This window comes from Zosterops lateralis, assembly GCF_965231275.1.
Source record: "Zosterops lateralis genome assembly, chromosome: 8".
NCBI classification, from domain to species: Eukaryota; Metazoa; Chordata; class Aves; order Passeriformes; family Zosteropidae; genus Zosterops; species Zosterops lateralis.
In genome coordinates, this window is record NC_139768.1 from 8,291,456 (window position 1) to 8,310,217 (window position 18,762).

An 18,762-nucleotide genomic window follows, 5' to 3' on the forward strand; every position below is an offset into this window, starting at 1 on the left:
TGTGGCAGAATTCACAAATTCTGTGCCTGCAACCATATGTTTATTTTTTTAATTAAGCAGCTTTTGAAAATTTTGCTGCTCTCTCTTTTCACTCTCAGATATCTGCAAAGATTTTTGTGTGTGTGTTTTTGGTATTGTTTGGTTTTTTTCTACCTGAATTTCTTAGCAACAAGGTTTCTAGCTGGGAGTTGTTATCACCCTTAATTTCTAATAAAGCAGTTATACTGCACCAAATTCTCTACTACTTTTGCACATTTTGGGAAACTTGCATCTGGTTGTGTGCAGAATTCCTAGAGCTTATAAAAACTCTAAAGAATGCATAAGCAATTAAAGAATTACCTAAACAAGTGTTTATGAATATGGGCAGTAACCAAAACTTGAAAATGTAAATAAATTCCAACTGGATCCAAATCAAAAAGTTAGCATTTACTCTGTCTACAGTCTGTTCTTCTTGGGAGATTGCTGTGTGTCCTACCAAAATCTGTTCCAGAAACTCTCTGGGTGATATTGTGCCAAGCTTTCACTTTTATTATCTTGTGTAAAATGTTGATGTGTGTACATAAGTATTTGTAAATTTCCTCCTCTCCCTTTTTGTGTTGTTATCAAGTCAAATACTATTTATAAAGGTGAGTTATAAGGGCTGTCACTTCACTCTAAGTGAAATTGGGGGTGCAAACGTCCCCTCAACCACCCAAAAAAACTTAGGGGCACCAGAAGCATAAGCTGTCTTGCTTGAATGCAGCTGAGAAGGTTAGGGATATTCACAAGGGGCAGCCCCAAACTGTGGAGATGGTCACACTCCTCTTCATATACTCCTTTAGCAGGCAGTAGAAAGGGGAAAAAGGCTGTTCAAGGTATTTTGCTCGTTCTTTGCTGCCCTCTGGATCAGTGTTTTCAAATTGCTCTATTTTTTTCCTCCTGTAAAAGTCTGTCTGTCTGGTACATGTTATGTGTAAACTTCTATAAGAAAAGTGGGATTATGTGCTTAATGTGCACCTAATACTGCAAGCATCACCAAGAGCATGTTTTGTGTCCTGGGGCAGCAGGGTCATCCCCTCCTTTCTGTGCTCATCTCTTCCCCTGCCCCAGCTCTCCTTTCTGCTCTGGAAGCCGTTAACTGTTGTCCTGCCAGAGTAATGCTGGATTAGCCTCCAGGTCTTTGACATCCTCTTTTTCTTGAACCTTAGGCTTTGCTAAGATGAGGGAGAAGAAGTGGCTGGATCCAGTGGGAACACCAGAATTTGGAGCTCTATACCAGGCGAAAATCTCCTATTAGGGTCTGGGGAGAGGTAATTAGCCTTGCATGCTGTCAGGTGGATCTGCCCAAAATACTTGTCCAGACCTAGCAAGGTGGAGACAGGACATGTTCTCTTCAGAGCATGCTGGCATGTTCAGATTCCAGCCTGGCCTGGGAAAGGGACAATACTTGTGGGGAGGAGCCTATTCATGTTCCCCTACTTCACTTCAGGGTCCCCTCACAGCATACCTGACACCATCTGTGTTGTACAGAGAGGGTTCATGCTCTTCTCCTACTCTGAAATGTTGCTCTGAAGGTGACATCCTCTTCCTTTTGACTCTAGAGGAAGATAGTCTTCTCAAAGCTAAATTTAGCCATGGAATAACACTGAAGTTGTATTTTTTCCACGTTTTCTTGGCTTGTTCCAACTGTTTCTAGGGATTCGGATGTCATGCACAGTATTTACTGTAAATGCTCAGTAGCTCTCTAAATATTACTTGTAATTTCAAGTATGAGATCACAGGATGGTGATGTCATACCTGATCAAATCACATTTTATTTTTGTACCACATTGAAGACTTCCATTTGACAAATTCTTAAGGTAATTTTAAAACTTGGTGTGCTACCTGACTGTGCTTATGTAGCTAGAAAATGAACCTTGAAATCTTTCCAGATATGCATTCCTTAGTTATTTGGAAGGAACCTTGTATCAAGAGCTATATAAAGGGAGAGTTTTTTACTGGAATCCCAAACCACTGCTCCTTAAGATGTGGCACTGTTGAAATATTTTTTTCAATACACAAGCTGTTCTTACCACTGTGTGGTTTGCCTGCTATAACACTGGAACAGCTTTTTGATTTATTATTTATGCTGAAGTCTACTATGATTTGGTTTATTTTCCTTTTTTTTTTTTTCAGCATGACTTTGCTTTGGTGTTTATCACAGTTGAAAGAGAGTAGGAAGGGGGAAATCCGTCCACTGTACTGAGCATGCCACAGAGAGTTTGTTCTCCTTCCAGGGATTGTACTGGGAGCTCCATAGTGCCAGGATACAGGACAGAGTGTTTTTTGTAGGTCACAAAGAAGAATGTTCTATTGATTGATAAATTCTAATAGGGCTGGTCTTTTCTGTTGTTTTGTCATCTGCAACAAAAGCAGGAAGAATGTGAATTTTCTGTGTAGAAATGATGTTGTTGTTTAAGATGAAAATGGAGAACAGTAGGGTTTTACAGTCCTTTAAAAAAGTGGAATGACTGTAGTTGGTTCTGAAAAGCCACTTGCTTGAAATTGAGTGATTTATTATGAAATGTTCATCATGTGGTAGAGACTATAATAGGTTGGTTGCTAAGATTTCATCCTCTTGTTCTATACTTTTTTTCAAATGACAGTAGTATTTTAGGATGAAATAGTAGTCAAAATACATAAAATAATTACTTTTATTGTTTGAACTTTTTTCTTCAGTTGGCACTTGCAATTAACTGCCTGCCAAATAAACTAGCAGCAAGTACAGTTTCCTGAGTTAATAAAGTGGTAATTACACTTCCAAATAACAATTGGCTGTTTTGATCTTGATCAAGCAGTTAATGAATTGTAACCTAATAGATGTGCACATTTCTGTGATTTGAATTTCTTTCCCTCCTGCCTTCCTAAACAACACTTGTGGAAAGTATTATTTTCACTTGATTTTGGTAGTAGAGCCTGACTTGACAGAGTCTGTACTAGGGACCAGATCTTCATATTCAGGGTACAATGTGAGTACAAATGGAAGAAACATAAAAAAAGAGGAATAAATGGAGATCTGGGTTGATCGTTATCAGACTTGGAGGTTTGAAAAGAGATCAAAAGACACAAAACCAAATAGACGTAGAATTTGTTGCAGCCTTTAAGGCGAATAGAGCATGAGGAAATGTGGGGAAGAAATGTGAGCTAGTGGAAATACTGTGGGTGGAGGCTGATGTGTTTGGATAGAAGAAAGGTGGTTTTTAGCAGCCGTTTGAAACAGGTTGTTGTACTGAGTACAAGAGTTCTCTGGGAGAGTGTGGTGTTCTGAATGAGAGATTAGGTACTATGAGCAAGAAAAAAGGTCCAGTGAATTGAACAGGGTAAGAAGGGCATGCTACTGAAATGGAGAGAAAGCTTAAAAAAATTATGCAAACAAAAATTCTATCACCAAAACCCAGAAACAATTGGTTAGTGTAGGGAATACTAAAGCATTTGAGGGGAACATGTTTTGTTCTTTGAAACACCATACCACTAGAGCTGCAGTGATATCTCTATACAGAAGAAACTTCTGTGTAATTCTGGAAGGGAATAGTTAGTTCTCAGAAAACTGCCAAGGACACAACTCAAAATTACAGTGCATGAACACTGTTCTGATTCAGTAGCTGTTCCCTATTGTCTTCACCCATCAATTTATTCTTATGTCAGCCTACTTTTGCATGCTTGATTAAAAAGACACATGTGAATGTATATCAAGCTTGGTTTGTTTCATCAGAATGGTTAGTTACAAGCTGCAGATGTCAATTTATCCCAAATAAATGGAATACTTATTTCCTAGGGAGGAAGTTGATTCCAAACACTATTAAAGATAATTGGGAGCGATATTGTAAATTATAGGGGGAGTGATTCACAGTTACTGCAACTTTCAAATCTTTAAAAGAACTCCCAAGAATGCATGTCAATCCCATTAATTACCTAAAAGAATACTTGCTATCTTTATTCTCTATTATTCTTTATTTAAACCAGGTGATCATGGTTTATGATCATGCATGTGGATTTTAGTGTTCTGTAATGTCTTCAAGGTTTCTTGAAGAGTTGCATGAGAAATGTACCTCATCTCAAAACTTAGGTTCTTTTTCCTTTATTTGATCTTTGATCAATATACATATAGAAAGTTCATACTGATCCCCACACCCGCACTTCCCAAAGTGGAGGGCATTGTTTTGGAAGCCCACTGACTCTGCAAGGCTTTGTTTGGATGTGTGTCAGAGGCACAGCCCTGTAGTAGTAGAAAGGATATGAAGCCTTCAGTTAAAAAAACTATGAAAAATCCTTCTGAATAGTAAAAAATGAAGTGAGGCCCTATAATTGATTGATTGAGTGGTTAAGGAAGTTCCAGGTTTGAACCCATCTGAGAGCAAGCTGGTGAAAGAGAACCATGTAATATGAATTGATCTTACTGTTTGGGGAAGATCAATATGGATGGAGTTTGTGAATTTATTGGTCTTGAAGAACACATGGCCTTCCTAATTCTACTCTCTGCTACCCTTTCCAGACTTTTGAAGAGCTGTAGGGAAGGGGATGTGAAGGGAGATAGGCTTCTTTTCTATATAGACCTCTCATAGGAATGCAGTATAACTAGAACACAGACTTCCTATCTGAAAAATCCCTTGCTGACTCTGTTCTGTCTTAGCTTGTAGACTGACCAATGTGTCCTCAGTGTAGAAACCGAAGTACTGCTATTAATACAGTATTAGTAATTCTTAGATTTTATGTTAACCTAGATATTTTTTTGTTCTGCATCCTTGATTTTAGTTACTGCAAACAGGTAAAGTGGAAGAAACTTGGCATTTTCATGGGGCTTTCAGCAGTGTCCATTCATATTGTTGCCACTGTTAGGGACATGCTCATTGTGTTGGAGTGTAGCCATTGAAAGAGATCATTGGTGCAATGGTGGGATTTCCACCATCTTCAGTTTCAGAAGAAGTTGAAGAAGTTTTTGGAGGAGAGGGGAGTTTGTATGTTTCATGTATGAAGTTGTCATGTTCCACAAACCCTGGAAGAAAGTGCCATGAGAACTCCTGGAGCAGAATCAGGCAGTGCTTTCCTGTTCTGCACCAAATTGCCTTTCATACCTGTGTATGGAACCAATGCTGGAGCAATTAACAGGATCACTCACAGGCAAGACCTTAAATTAAGGAGGGAGATCTGACTTAGATAATGTAAAGTGATGAAATTGCAGGAAATGCCACACCTGTCCATCGAAGGTGGAGAGACAAGAAAGACTTGTTCTGAAGGGGAGCAAAGAACCTACCTTGAAAAAGAAAGGGGAATCAATCTCAACATCCCCATCTCCCCCCACCAAAACCCCAACCTAACCCCACTGACTGAAACCTAAGAGAAACTAAACTCCCCTGTGTTCAAACTGCTTTTGACTCCATTTGAGGTGCTTTTGGGACTTCCTACAAGCACTGGATTCCAGCCTGCTCTAAACTGCACTGTGCAATGATGTAATAAGATTTGATCTTTATTAGATTAAAATGCACAATTACTCACTGGTTTTAAGATTTTTTTTTTTCTCTCTTGCAATCTAAATAAGACATTGTGTGCCATGTTATTACAAATTTGAGGAAGCATTCTTCCATGTAATATTGGGATCTGTTACGTCCTGATTTTTGCATTCTTCATAGAATTGACATTGCTTAATTATATTTTGTTCCATGGTAAGTATAGTGTTTCTTTAAAGATAGATGTTTAAAAGAAGAGTTTCCTTGTTTGCTTCTCCTTTTACCTAATTTAGAGCCTGCATTGTTTCTTACTGCCCAGGAGTGCAAAGCCATTTCAGAGCTCTCACTGAAGCAAACCAGGTCTTGCCCATCAGCTCACGGCACTGAGGTTGTGGACCAGTTTCTAGACAAGTGGCTCAGATCTTCAAACTGAGATCAAATAAACAGAATAAGCACATTTCCAAAGCACAGTTGTGAATATTTTGAAGTGCTCTTTAATTATTTAATGTAAAATGTGAAGCAGGATGGAGTTATGCTTCACTGCCTTTTTTTTTTTTTGAGGGTCACTGAAATGAGAAAATTCACTAATGAAACATGAAACTTGCTCAGTTATCAGAGTGACAGAAATGGCGATCAAGTTTAAGTGCAGAGATGTTGTCATTCTTTCTGTTTTATGTCTGTATATATAAAAGATAGCTGAGGAGGGGTATTGTCTGTAGTTCATGCAGTATGATACTGCCTCACTTTCTCTTCTTTACCCTTTTCTCATGATTCTGTGATACTCTAATAAAGTCAATAGTGGAGGAGCTGTGGCCTTCAGCACAATTGGCCATTATCCATGACTGAGCACCTTGAGGACCGCCAAAATAAAGGTTGCAATCAAGAGAGATAGGCATGTTTCATCTGTGTTAGACTATGTCAACTCTATAAATTGTACCATTCCTATGGGAGAAATGGCAGGGGCATGGAGGGTGGTTTGCTGCCTGTGCAGTGACAGCTGTGCTCTGCCCTTTTTCCAGCTTCCTCAAAACAGACAAGATTGTACCATTTGGCAAACCTCCAAGCTTACCTTCTTATTTCCTGATAAGAAACAACTGAAAATAGTTACTGGAGAGAAAGATTTAGATTATTTCCAATTAAGGTAGACCCTAAGTATGTTGAGGAGAAGGTTTCTATAATAAAAGGAAGAAATGCTACTGGAATTGTGAATCACTGCAGATTAGTATAGATTTGAAAGAAAATCAAACAGGCAAACCAGTTTGATTTTTCTCCTCATTTTACTAAGTTTAGAAAGCAGAAAAGCAAACTGGTGCACAATTAAAGGTGATCCCTTTTTCCTCTCATGCAGTATGAATTGAGCTTTTACACAGTCTTTAGAGAAATTGTGAGCAAAGTTTTATAGGAAAAGACAAGCAGAATTTTGAGATTGACACTGATGAAGATGGTTGCTTGTCATATGAAATGAGGTAGAAAGTAGAGCACAGCGGTGATGGAGAGTTGTCTTGTATTAAAATAAGGACTAGAAATTTTTTACTTAGACTGAGGATCTTGCATACAGAATTAGAGTACTGCTTTTGTAGGAAGGGCAGAGTGAAAGTTAACTGTTCAGATGATGTTTCGGATATTTCACACACATGTGCAAACAAGCACACAAAAGAAACATGGGCGTTTAATCAGTTGGGGAATATGCACGGAACTTCCATGCATATAACCTACACTTCAGACAGTGATGTGTCTTTTTAGAACTACTCATCTTTTCAAATGGTTGTTACCCAGGTGATGTGTGAGTTACAGTTATGGAAATGGTTTATGGCAGCAAGTGAACAGCTGGCTATACATAGGAACTGCCATTCCTGTTTATGTCATGCCTTTTCCTTCCTGCATGCTGGTACAAAAATCATCCAATTCTTACCCACTTGGACTTGTGAAAGGTAAATTTTGTAAAGTGTGCGAGTATCAAGTTGAGGCTGTTTAAGGGCTAGAGGTGTTTGGAAGGAGTTGCTCAAAAGAGCGATTGAGGTGGCATGGGTAAGCTGGAAGTGAGAAAGTTAAATAGAGAGGGAGAGATGGGAATAGAAAGTATTGAAGTTTTTGTGTTCATTGTATTTGCTTCAGGAATCAGATTTGGAGAAAGAAAAATAGATTCAGGGGGGATTGACACTGAGGCAAGTTTCCTCCTGAACTCCTAACCCTCTCTTGTATATGTGAAAAGAAGAAATACACAAAGGTGCATATGATTTCAAAGGAGGAACTTTCAGGATTTTCTCTTGTAGTCTGTACAAGTATCTGTGTGTTTCAGGATCCAAACAAGTTAAATGTTTGCTGTTTGTTTTCAGATCAATTGAGTCCTATTTTGAAAAATACAGTAACTTAACTATCTTTTTGGGTTTTTTGCTAGGGTATATTCAATCAGTTTCAGTGTAGCAGTGAGAAAGTGCTGCCTTCTGATGCCTTGCGCACTGCTCTTGCAAAGACGTTCCAAGATGAGCAACGCTTCCAGCTGGGCATCATGGATGATGCTGCTGAATGCTTTGTGAGTATAACTGAAAGATGGTTTGACAGGCAGAGATGTGGCACACCACTACCCAGTCTTCCCTGATTTTTTTTTTTTCCCCTTAATTTTTTTTCCCCTCTTATTTTTCTTTTCCCCAAATTGCAACAGACTTTGCAGTCTGGCCTGGGAAAGTATGTGGAGAGATCCACAAACTAGTGATTTGGAAATCGTAATATCATCAGTAACTGGTTTTGCAGTTTATTTTGCATATGTACTGCTTGCCCTCTCTAGTGTGATTTAGATGTGAATTATAAAAAAATCCAGGATTCTAGTTTTAAGAATCACCTTAAAAGGGTGAAAGGACATTTTATTTGCCAGTTATTCTAAAATTGCATTTTCACAGGAAAATTTTCAAGGGAAACTGTACAATGTTAGAGCTGTTTTGACAAATAATTAATCTTGACCTATTTATTGCAGGCCTATAAACCACCCAGGCAGTTAGTAGTGTTAATGAAAAATTTTCTGCTGGAAGAGTTGTCAAGAGATTTCTGGCACCCACAGATTAATGTTGGCAACAGTGGGAGGAGAGAAGGTCTTGGGACAAGAACTCCTGGGAACTTTAAACAGATGTAGTTATATGAATTAATATCTAGAAAATGTTCAGTCCTTTTGTTTCATACAGAATTTAGTCTGCCTCTTCATTTATTAGTTCTCCCCCTTTCTGATTGTGTATAGACAATGTGACATATTTCAAAGCTCTCAGGGAATGTAGAAGTTGGTTTGTTTTGTGTTGATGAGAAGTTAGTGTCAATCCAGTGATTTTTTAAAACTGCATAGGTTACATAAGTTTTTTAAAACTGCTCTGTTACATTTGGTCATATCTATGGATGCTTGAGAACTGGTCAGAAAAATCAGCAGCAGAGTCTTCAGCAGTATTAGTAAATAAAATAAATGGTTACCTGATCCAGCATTTCAAATCGGAAGGGGAGGGCATTTCCTTTTTTTATCCAAGAAATACCAACTTTGTTTTTGAAGCAATTTTCACAAATCTGCAGGAGCCTTCTGTCTGTAACATTATTGCATCTGACATGCTTTTGTGATACATATCTTAACTTTTGTCTGCAACTGAAATTATCTAATGCATTTTTTCCTTTTTTTCCTTTGGCTAGGAAAACCTGTTAATGCGAATTCACTTCCACATTGCAGATGAGACAAAGGAGGATATTTGCACTGCACCACATTGTGTTTCCCACCAGAAGTTTGCAATGACTTTATTTGAACAGGTGAGGTAATGATATGTCCTTAATACCAAGGGCCAGCTCTCAGGTTTTATGTTTTCATTCCTAAAACGTGCATTGCCACAGTAGAGAAATGTGCAGGCTGAAGTGGTGCAGTGGAAATACCTATTTAATCTTGTCAATGTGTTATATTTTCTTTCTCTTCAGTGTGTTTGTACCAGCTGTGGTGCCACCTCTGACCCATTACCTTTCATCCAGATGGTACATTATATTTCCACAACCTCACTCTGGTGAGTCGAGTTTTTCCACAGGGAGTCTTTCCACCTCCTTCCCCCTGTCTCCTTTTTTTTTCTTTTTTTTTTCCCTCCCCTCATACTGGTATTGCAGTTGGATTTTTATGACCCTTATTGATTAAATATCATATCTAGGATATGGTTTGTTCAAAGTTGGTGGAGCTTTGCTAACTGTGATAAAGAACATGAGGATTTAGTGAAGCAGAACATGGCAGTTTAGGCATGGATCAGTGTGTCTGCTTGTTTATGATTCTGAATCTTGACAACTGTAGTAGCAAGGACTCATGTTCATTTTGAAAGACTTTAATGTGTGAGCAGGTGATTTAAGAAGACAGATAAGAAAAACAAAAAAAATTACATTGAAAAGGACGTTTGGACATCTACTGCATCCTCATGTTTAAAACAGGGCTAACTTCAAAGCTAAATCAGATTGCCTGGGGTTGTGTGTAGCTGAGTTTTGAAAGTCCTTAAAGGACAAAAATTCCATGACTTCTCTGAGCTGCCTTTTCCAGTTCTGAACTGGAGGGTTTTTCTTCCTTCATGGTGACCAGGGCAGTTCCCTGATAACGAGGGGAAGATGCAGAAAGGGAAGTTCTCACTGGAGGTCAGACATCATTTGCCCTTCGTAAATCCACACTGACTGCTCTGACTCACCTTATCCTTCACATGCATGGGGTTGATTTCCAAGGGGATTGATTTGGTCTGTCATGGCCCCAGGTGGTGGAGTGAGACTGACCAGCCTGTAGTTCCTCAAATCCTCTTTCCTTGGATGAATATATAGCTCTTGTTTAATCTGGTTATGGGGGAACTTCCCTGGTCACTGTGACCTTTCATTAAAGGCAGTGCACAGAGCATGAGCTCTAGATCTGTAGCAGATTATTTGAACTAATGCTGGAAAAGTCTGTTTTCAGTAGATGGCTACTCAGTTAAAAGCTTTTTAAATATGATTGAGGCAGGAATCTCTTATTTGTTTCTCTCTTGAAATTTTTATTGAGATTAGAACTTTTCTTTGCTTTATGTCTGGCATGTGAGATATGTAGTTACAGAGCCTGAAAAAAATTATCACGAGAGCTGCTAGTTGCTCTTCACATGCAGATCTTTTAAAAGGTACCACTTTACCTGTGTAGCAAGAGTACTGTAAAGCATCCCCCTTGTGGCTGCTGCCTGCTGTTCCATCAGGCTGTAGATTTTCATTGGGTTCCAGCAGACACTGTGTGTCAGAATATTATTTATTAGAAAAAGGGGGAAATAGTTACCTAAATGGTATTCAGTATTTTTTAGGAAATATCACCATAGATCTTAAGTAATGCATTATTTTAGAAATACCAATTTAGAAATACCAATTTAGAAATACCAATTAATTTAGAAATACCAATATATACTAATATATTTATTTACCTCTGAAACCGTTTTAAGCTTGGACATGTTTTGAGTATTAATACTCTTGTGTACATATTGACATCTTTCTTTCAACTTGGACAGTGAAATAAATTGGCTACTGTGCTATTTTTTGTTTGTAATTTTATTCAGAATGTGTCTTTCTCTGCTACTTTACTATAATTATGCTTATTGAAGGGGGCATATTTTGAAGCAAACATTTCATTTTGAAACCAAGTATTTATCAAAACGTTTAATTTTTCTTTTAAGCCAAACAATCTATTTCAATTTTGAGTTTTACTTGTTTTCCCTATACAGTAATTCACAATTAATTATGTGGGTTTTTTTCTGTACTACAATATTAAATATAAAAATTGTTGTGTATTTTAAGTTCCTTAACTTTAAAAAACTTCAGGCGAAACGTATACTAGATTAGCGTGGCTTTATGTTTTTATTTTATTATTAAACTTTTGTTTTCCCTGCTTTGTCTACACTGAAGCAATCAGGCTATTTGTATGCTGGAGAGGAGGGAGAAACCAACTCCAGATATGTTTGGAGAGCTCCTGCAGAACGCCAGCACTATGGGGGACCTGAGAAACTGTCCAGTGAGTAGCCTCAGTTTGCTTTGGGTGTGAATTCAGGATGTCACAGTTACTCAGTTGAAGGGAAAACTTAGTGATGGTGCATGCTTCTTTGACTAGCCATAAGTATTAACAACAAGAATAGATGCTTATTTTTTTCTGTGTATCATAAGTCCTAGATTTCTAAAATAAGAGTTTGATGTCTTGTTCTGCCTTTTAATAAATACGCAAAAAGAGTAATCATCAAACTTTTTTTACATATTGATTAATAAGGCAGAAAACAGCTGCAGAGTTGCTGCTTCATGTTAATTCATGTTACTGTTAGGGGCATTAGCGTTAAAAGGAGGGCTTATGTACCTGGTCCCTGGGGCCAGTGTGTCTCCATTTTATACCTGGCTCCCCTCCCAATTTGTAACTCTGAAACCTTCAGTAAAAGTCACCATTGAAATACATACTTTTTAATATTGGCAAATGGTGGCTTACTTATCTAAGTAAAAGAAATTAAGATATTTTATTGTCATTTTAAAAAGGTGCATATGAGTCCAGCTATTTAATAATCAGAGAATGTGAAATTTAATGGAAATACATTCTTGGTCAGGGCAGACTGCTCTTTGACTGTGAAAGAATCAGCTGGATAAAATTGCATACCAGCATTTGCTGCTCCTTTCTTTTTATACTCAAAATAATTTTCTATTGAGGTTTAACTAAATGTGGTCTCGAAGCTATGCAAAGGAAGCTTTTTATCAGAGTGCCATGTTCCTGCTGTCATGCTGAAAATGCTGAAGCAAAAGAACACAATTTGAGAGTAAGATAGGTTGGGAGATAATAAACAGAATTGTTTGTACTTTAAATGACTCTTTCAAAATATGTGTGAATAGAGTTATCTTGATATTAAAACCTTGTATCTACGTTTAAACATCAGAGCCCTCTACAGTTTCTTTCTACTGAATTTTTCATTTTTGGCTCTCACTGATGGTTGGGATTGAAATTCTGGTTAAATTTTCTAGATTGGTGTGAGGAAGAGGCACTTCGCAATCTCTTCCCTCATTTTAGTGTCAGAAATTATTATATCCAGTTGTGAAACAGGACTCTATGGACCAGAGAAATAATTCTCAGTATGAAAATGGTATTTTTCCTGCAGTCTTGTAGGGGTACCTTTGTGATATGCCTCAGGGAAAAAATGAATGTTGCAAATGGACTTTGTCATAGTTTCTGTTGTATCACTGACACACCCCTCCCCTGCAAAATGCATTGGTACTTATTTAAAAAGTAAAAAATGGGAAAAAAACCTCAAAACAGGAAATAAGAATTGTAGAACTCTTATGAGTTACTAAAACAGCTCTTATTCTCCTGATTTTCCTGGTGCTGTTCTCGTATTTATACAAATACTGACCTAACTATACTGTCTAAGATGGGATGTTTGAGGTACCCTGTAGAATCACTCAAATTTAACAGCAAAGCAGGATTTTTTCTGCTTTTTCAGGAAAGCCGAAAATTTTTCTCAGACTAGTCTTTGTACATACAATTTTTAATCTGAGATTCTGATCAAAAGTGTCCTTTCTGTCCTATTCCTAAGAATGTTACTGGGATCTTTCAGGTACATTTGCATCTTTTTTTAAAATAAGCTTGTTTTTGTGCTCTGTTTTAATCATTTTCAATAGCAGGAGGAGGAATTGGCAGTGTTGACTTTAAAGTTTGAGAATGCAGGATAATCTTGATCGCACATCTCATCTATGACATGAAAAGCTCCTACCTTGGCACTGAGCATATCTGCTGTGTTTCACCACCTCCTCTTTGGAAGCTGTACTTCTGACACTCACACTTGTTAGTGCTTTGCCCTGACCTTATAATAGGCACAGAATGATATTCAGTGTCTTGTTTTATTTATATGCTCAGAGTAACTGTGGGGAGAAGATCCGTATTCGTCGTGTGCTGATGAACTCACCACAGATCATCACCATTGGCTTGGTTTGGGACTCGGACCACTCTGATCTGGCTGAGGATGTGATTCACAGTCTGGGAACTTGCCTTAAACTGGGAGATGTGAGTTTTCTGTATTTTGGCACTACTTATAAAAGCAGTCTTTTCCTTGGTAGCCTACAATAGCAAATGGAGAAAAATATAAAGTCACCACCTTTACCTTTTTTGGTGTCCATAAAAAGAGGAATAGAGGACAGAACCAAGGATCCGACCTGTTTCTCAAAGCCTTAGAAAAATCTGTGAACTGTATATTCTTGAGTTTCTGAAATATCTGAAACTTAAAAAAAAAATACTTTCAAGTGAAAGGGAATTCTGGATTGGGGTTGTGCTATTTCTATGAAAATACATATATGCTCTTTCATTTCTATTTCTTTTGAAGACAAGACGTAGTTTAGTGGTCTTTGGGGTTCCTTTTTTAAATTTACTTTTAGCTTCTCTTTTTAGTGAAATGTGTGGTCATAACACTGAAGAGTTATTTGTGACTGAACAGTATCTAAGAGGTGATGGATTGCACTGTATGATTGAATGAAAGACTGAATTAAATAGGATCCAGATGTTTGTCTCCTGAAGGATTCACTTACTCTACATTAACTGATAGTTTTGATCTGATGTCTTCAGTTCATCTTTTATGTGTTAGCATCATAAACTGGTCCATGCTAAATTCTGGATAGCCCTTGCTGAAGTCAGAATAAAAGTCAGCTGTTTACTGTCCAAACCACTTTGTTTCTGCAAAAAGGAATGAATGTTTCAAACAGTATTTGATATAATCAATAAGCCTGACAGAGAATACGAATTTTCGAAACAGAACCACATTCAAATTATGTAGTAGGTATTTTATCATTGTTGTAAATGTCTTCCTTCAAGTAGACACATAGTCCAAGTCCAACTCAATTTATGAGCATGTGGTGGGTTGGTCAGAATTTATTTCTGATCCATGTCTCTGGGTTTGCTTAAACATAGCATGATTAGTTATTTATTGCCTTGTTTTCTCTACCTTTTGAAGTAAACGCCTGACACCTCTCTATAGTACTTTGATATCTCTGAACATTAGTGGTGTGTAAAATTCTGAGCACTTCATTAATTTCTCCTTCCATTTTTCTTACCTCCCTTCCTAAAGCTCTTCTTCAGAGTAACTGATGACAGAGCAAAACACTCAGAGTTGTATTTGGTGGGAATGATCTGTTACTATGGAAAACACTATTCAACCTTCTTCTTCCAAACTAAAATCCGCAAGTGGATGTACTTTGATGATGCTCATGTCAAAGAGGTGAGGAAAAAAATGTTCAGGAAAATATGCTGTTGGAAATTTGTTATCTGCTTGTGTGTAAATCCATACTGTTTTCTACAGATTTTGAGAGGTTTTTTGCTGGTTTTCCATTCAGGATCCACAAATTTGTTACTCATTTTTTCTCAGCAAAGGGAAGTATTTTCAAAAAAAGCATATCAGAAATCTCAGTAGCCCTATTCTTAGTTCTGTTCTGTTGGCTCCCACTCTTGTTTTTATGCTGGTATTTGAAAACTTACAGTTTGCTTGTGCATACAACTAACACCCATCTCTTTCCCTTGCTGACAAGCAGTACAGCTATTTAGTACCTGCTGTTGAACTCTGCTTGAGTGTCTCCATGCCAGACTCCCCCAGAGTTTACTGCCAACAACAAATTTTCCGCTCTTCTGTTAATGCTTTTTTCTACCCTTTTCAGCAAGCATGAGGTCCTTGACATTAAAGACACCAGTGCTGGGATCTTGGCATGACATTTATAACCCATTCGATTGTTTGGCATTATTTCTTACCACTCTCCTGTTTTCCTTCTAGTCATGGAATTACAAATGTGAGAGAGGAAAATTTTCTCCTGTAGTCATGCCAAATACAGTCTCAATGGGGGAAAAACTCTTGATGCATTTATTCAATCATATTTCTTAGCAGAAAAAATTGGCAAGGATAAATACTGCAGTGCTTTAGTAGAATACTCACCTATGGAGCAAATTTATTGGAGTAAATGCTCAGTATATCAGATGAAACCTGTATTAGTACATGGAGAAGATTTGTGAGATTAGTATTACTATGTGAATTAATTGCTTGGCCTATCACTGCTTGCAGAGGTTCTGTCACAGCAGAAAGATTCACGTGCTTGAAGTATTTAGCTTTGACTTGAATTTACTGTCCTGATATCTTTTATTGTTCATTTTGTTCATTAACAAATTCTTCAGTTTTTTGTTTGATACAAAGTTAAAACATCTCAGAGGATAAAAAGTTTTTTATGGAAAAAAAAAACATCTGAAAGGGAATAATTATTTTTGTAGTTGTATTTTTAGCAATAATTGCAATCAATTTAGTCATAGTATGATGAATACCTGAATTTTAATTAGGTTGACTTAGTACTGTTCTCACTGAGTCCAGGTCAATGCTGGCTATAAGAAAGAGTTAAAGTATGGCAGTAGAAAATCGAACTCTGAAAGAATCGTGATGGGGGAAAAGAGAACTTATTCTAGAAAATGATGACAGAAAACTTTTGGGTTTTTTTCTGGTTGTCAATTCAGATTGGTCCAAAGTGGAAAGATGTTGTGACAAAGTGCATTAAGGGTCACTACCAGCCTTTGCTGCTGCTCTATGCAGATCCAAGAGGAACTCCAGTGTCAACGCAAGATTTGCCCCCTCAGGTGGATTTACAGCAATACAGCAGGACTTGCTATGACAGTGAAGACTCAGGTAAGCAATGTGGGCTCTCTGCCTTGTACCTTCATGCTGAAATGTGGAGTGTGAAATGTTTTCCTTCTTTGGAGTGTATTACTGTCAGCACGGGTCCTTGTTGCTTGTTTAAAGCTGACCAAGAATTCCGAAGGTGATTTCCGGGGTTTCATCTGTGAACCTCCCTCTTTGTCTAAGACTGCTGATTGTTTGGATAGCAATCTTCTCCAAAAAGGTTTAGAGAAAGAAATTGAGGGATGGGGGAAGTGAAGGACCTGGTGTGGTGTGGATGTAGAAAGGAGCACTAACTGATGACTTCAATAACTGAAGTTTCTGACTTCAAAAGATCTAAACCATCCTTAAATAGGACATTTACTGCAGGACTTGTTCTCATGAAAAATGTGAAGCACCCTCAAGGTCAGCAATTGCAGTTAAACATAAGAATTACTTCCTTCTTTATTATATTTTTTTCTTCTTTAATTTCCCCACTGAGAAATGAGTATGAAACTAATATCCTGTGTATTAAGCAGTGTATACATCACATATGTAAAATAACCAACAGTCTTCAAACTGTTCAGATTTTTTTACTTCTATTTACTGAAAGTGGAGGGAGGAGATTGCCCTTTTCACCTCTAATGAATTCAAGTATTCCTGTACTGAAACTGAACCATGATGCTTCATACTTTTCAGAAGGGAATCAATGCTGGCTTCTTGAGAAGGAGCCACTACTTCTACTTTGCTTTAGATAGAAGTATTTCAGTATAGAGTTTATACCAGATAAGCTTTTGATTCATAATAGATGAAACCTGATCATTATTATAACATGATGTTCTTGTTACCCTTATTAATATTTCGTACTTGAGTAATTTTTTTACTTTCCCCAAAGCAGTGTTTCGTATTGTAGTTGCACTCAACACTGTTGAAAATGAACAATAATTTCAGTGTAGTACTAATGTGTACTTTAGTCCAATGGATGTAGTTTAATTTTGCATGTTAAAAAGATTTGATAAACTTGGAGTTACCAAAGAGGAAGAAAGAAACAGGTTTTTCAGAAGGAATGACACTGTCTCCCTGCTTCCAGAGGAGCAGACTTTTCCCGTAATCTCTGGTGTTCTTGAAATGGAGTTGGTATCTTTGATAGTCTGTTTTTCTGTTAACTTCTGTATAGCTGCCCCTGCTCTCTTTTTTTAGCCTTTCTTGACTTTTATCATAGCTGAAAAAGATTGAAATTTGATATTCCTTCCTTGACATTTCTTTCTTCCCCAGGGAGAGAACCTTCCATCTCGAGCGATACCCGGACAGATTCCTCCACAGACAGCTATGCTTATAAACAGGCACACCACGAGTCTGTGGTCAGTCACTTCTCCTCTGACTCCCAGGGGACAGTCATCTACAATGTGGAGAATGATGCAGCTTCACAAAGCAGCAGGGACACAGGTAGCAGATACCATTACATTTGTGTGTGATCATTGTCATTAGATAAGATGACTGCAGTGGATTCCAGTTGAAAATATCTCTGTATATACACACAACCTTTAATAGAATAGTGAACAGTGTTTAATATCCTAAATTTTTGATTTGTAATGAACTGTTGGCATTCACCAACATGATTTAAAAGTCTTGTTGGCTTCTGTAGAACTGTGTCTAGCCAGACAAGCATTTACAGATTTGTTTTACTGTTATCCACAATACTGCCTGCTCTGTTACATAATTCTGAGAGCTGGAGTCTGCCCAGCCCTGTTGTAGGGTTTGGTAAGTGTCTTGTGTGCTACTTTCTCATCTCTGGGCAGTTACTTCATTTCAGGAGTTGCAGCTGTCTGGGAAAGGCTCTTTCATCACCAGAGTCCCTCATACTTGGGATCTAAGGACTTTCTTGTAAGTGGGTATTGGTAGTATTTACTGAACCAGCCAGGAGCATAAGATAATTTCTTCCTGTGCCATGGAAGCAAGGTATTTCATTAAGCTGGAATATCCAGTGAAAAGGCAGTCTGTATATATGTTCCCTTGGGCACATATATACAGAACACTCTTTAGTTGAAAAGAGATTAAATGGAAGTCTAAAGACTTGATCTCCTTGATTATTCGTGGCCAGTGTCCACAGTCAGCCTGTTTCTGCATACAGTAGCTTCTAACATCACTTCTAAAAAAGTAGTGCTTAAGTTAAGGTCAGACTTCTGTGGCATCAGAAATAGGATCTGCTATTTCTGTTTGAAAAGTTATTTTGTTGTGCGGTAAATAGATTTTTCTAAGAAGACCTAAGAGTAGAATCAGCAGCTGTTAGGTTGCACCAGAGTGTTAAAGCTGTCAGACCACTTTGTCCTTTTATTTGTAAAATTGTTCCTCTTTTGTATCATAATTGATTCATTTGTAACAATCTATGGTACATCAAAATCTGAAAAAAAAATTTTCAAGTTCACTTTATTTAGTATTCTTTCATTCTTCATTGGAGGTCTGATTAACTGTAATACACAGGTTAAGATAGCCCAACAGTCCTTCCAGTGTTTTAGCAAATACTTGACACTGTAGGGACCAGTCATAATCTTAGGTAGGGTGTGAGAAAGAAAAGAAAATTGGAGCAGAAATTGAGTGATGCAGAAAAAAAAGTATGTTTGTCTTTGGAGTACAAGGAAGACAAAATTGAAAGAGCTAAT

The 18,762-nt window shown here is 37.6% G+C and overlaps 1 protein-coding gene across 4 annotated transcripts in view; it reads left to right on the plus strand.

Moving 5' to 3' along the window:
• USP54 (ubiquitin specific peptidase 54) overlaps nucleotides 1-18,762 on the plus strand; it is a 91,414-nt gene that overhangs the window by 50,726 nt on the left and 21,926 nt on the right. For all 4 annotated transcript variants that reach the window (XM_083866305.1, XM_083866308.1, XM_083866307.1 and 1 more), the window contains exons 4-11: nucleotides 7,861-7,995; nucleotides 9,126-9,239; nucleotides 9,402-9,484; nucleotides 11,364-11,469; nucleotides 13,342-13,488; nucleotides 14,543-14,692; nucleotides 15,964-16,132; nucleotides 17,378-17,548. In XM_083866305.1, the coding sequence (XP_083722431.1) occupies nucleotides 7,861-7,995; nucleotides 9,126-9,239; nucleotides 9,402-9,484; nucleotides 11,364-11,469; nucleotides 13,342-13,488; nucleotides 14,543-14,692; nucleotides 15,964-16,132; nucleotides 17,378-17,548 (1,075 nt within the window). The remainder of the gene's footprint in view (nucleotides 1-7,860; nucleotides 7,996-9,125; nucleotides 9,240-9,401; nucleotides 9,485-11,363; nucleotides 11,470-13,341; nucleotides 13,489-14,542; nucleotides 14,693-15,963; nucleotides 16,133-17,377; nucleotides 17,549-18,762) is intronic.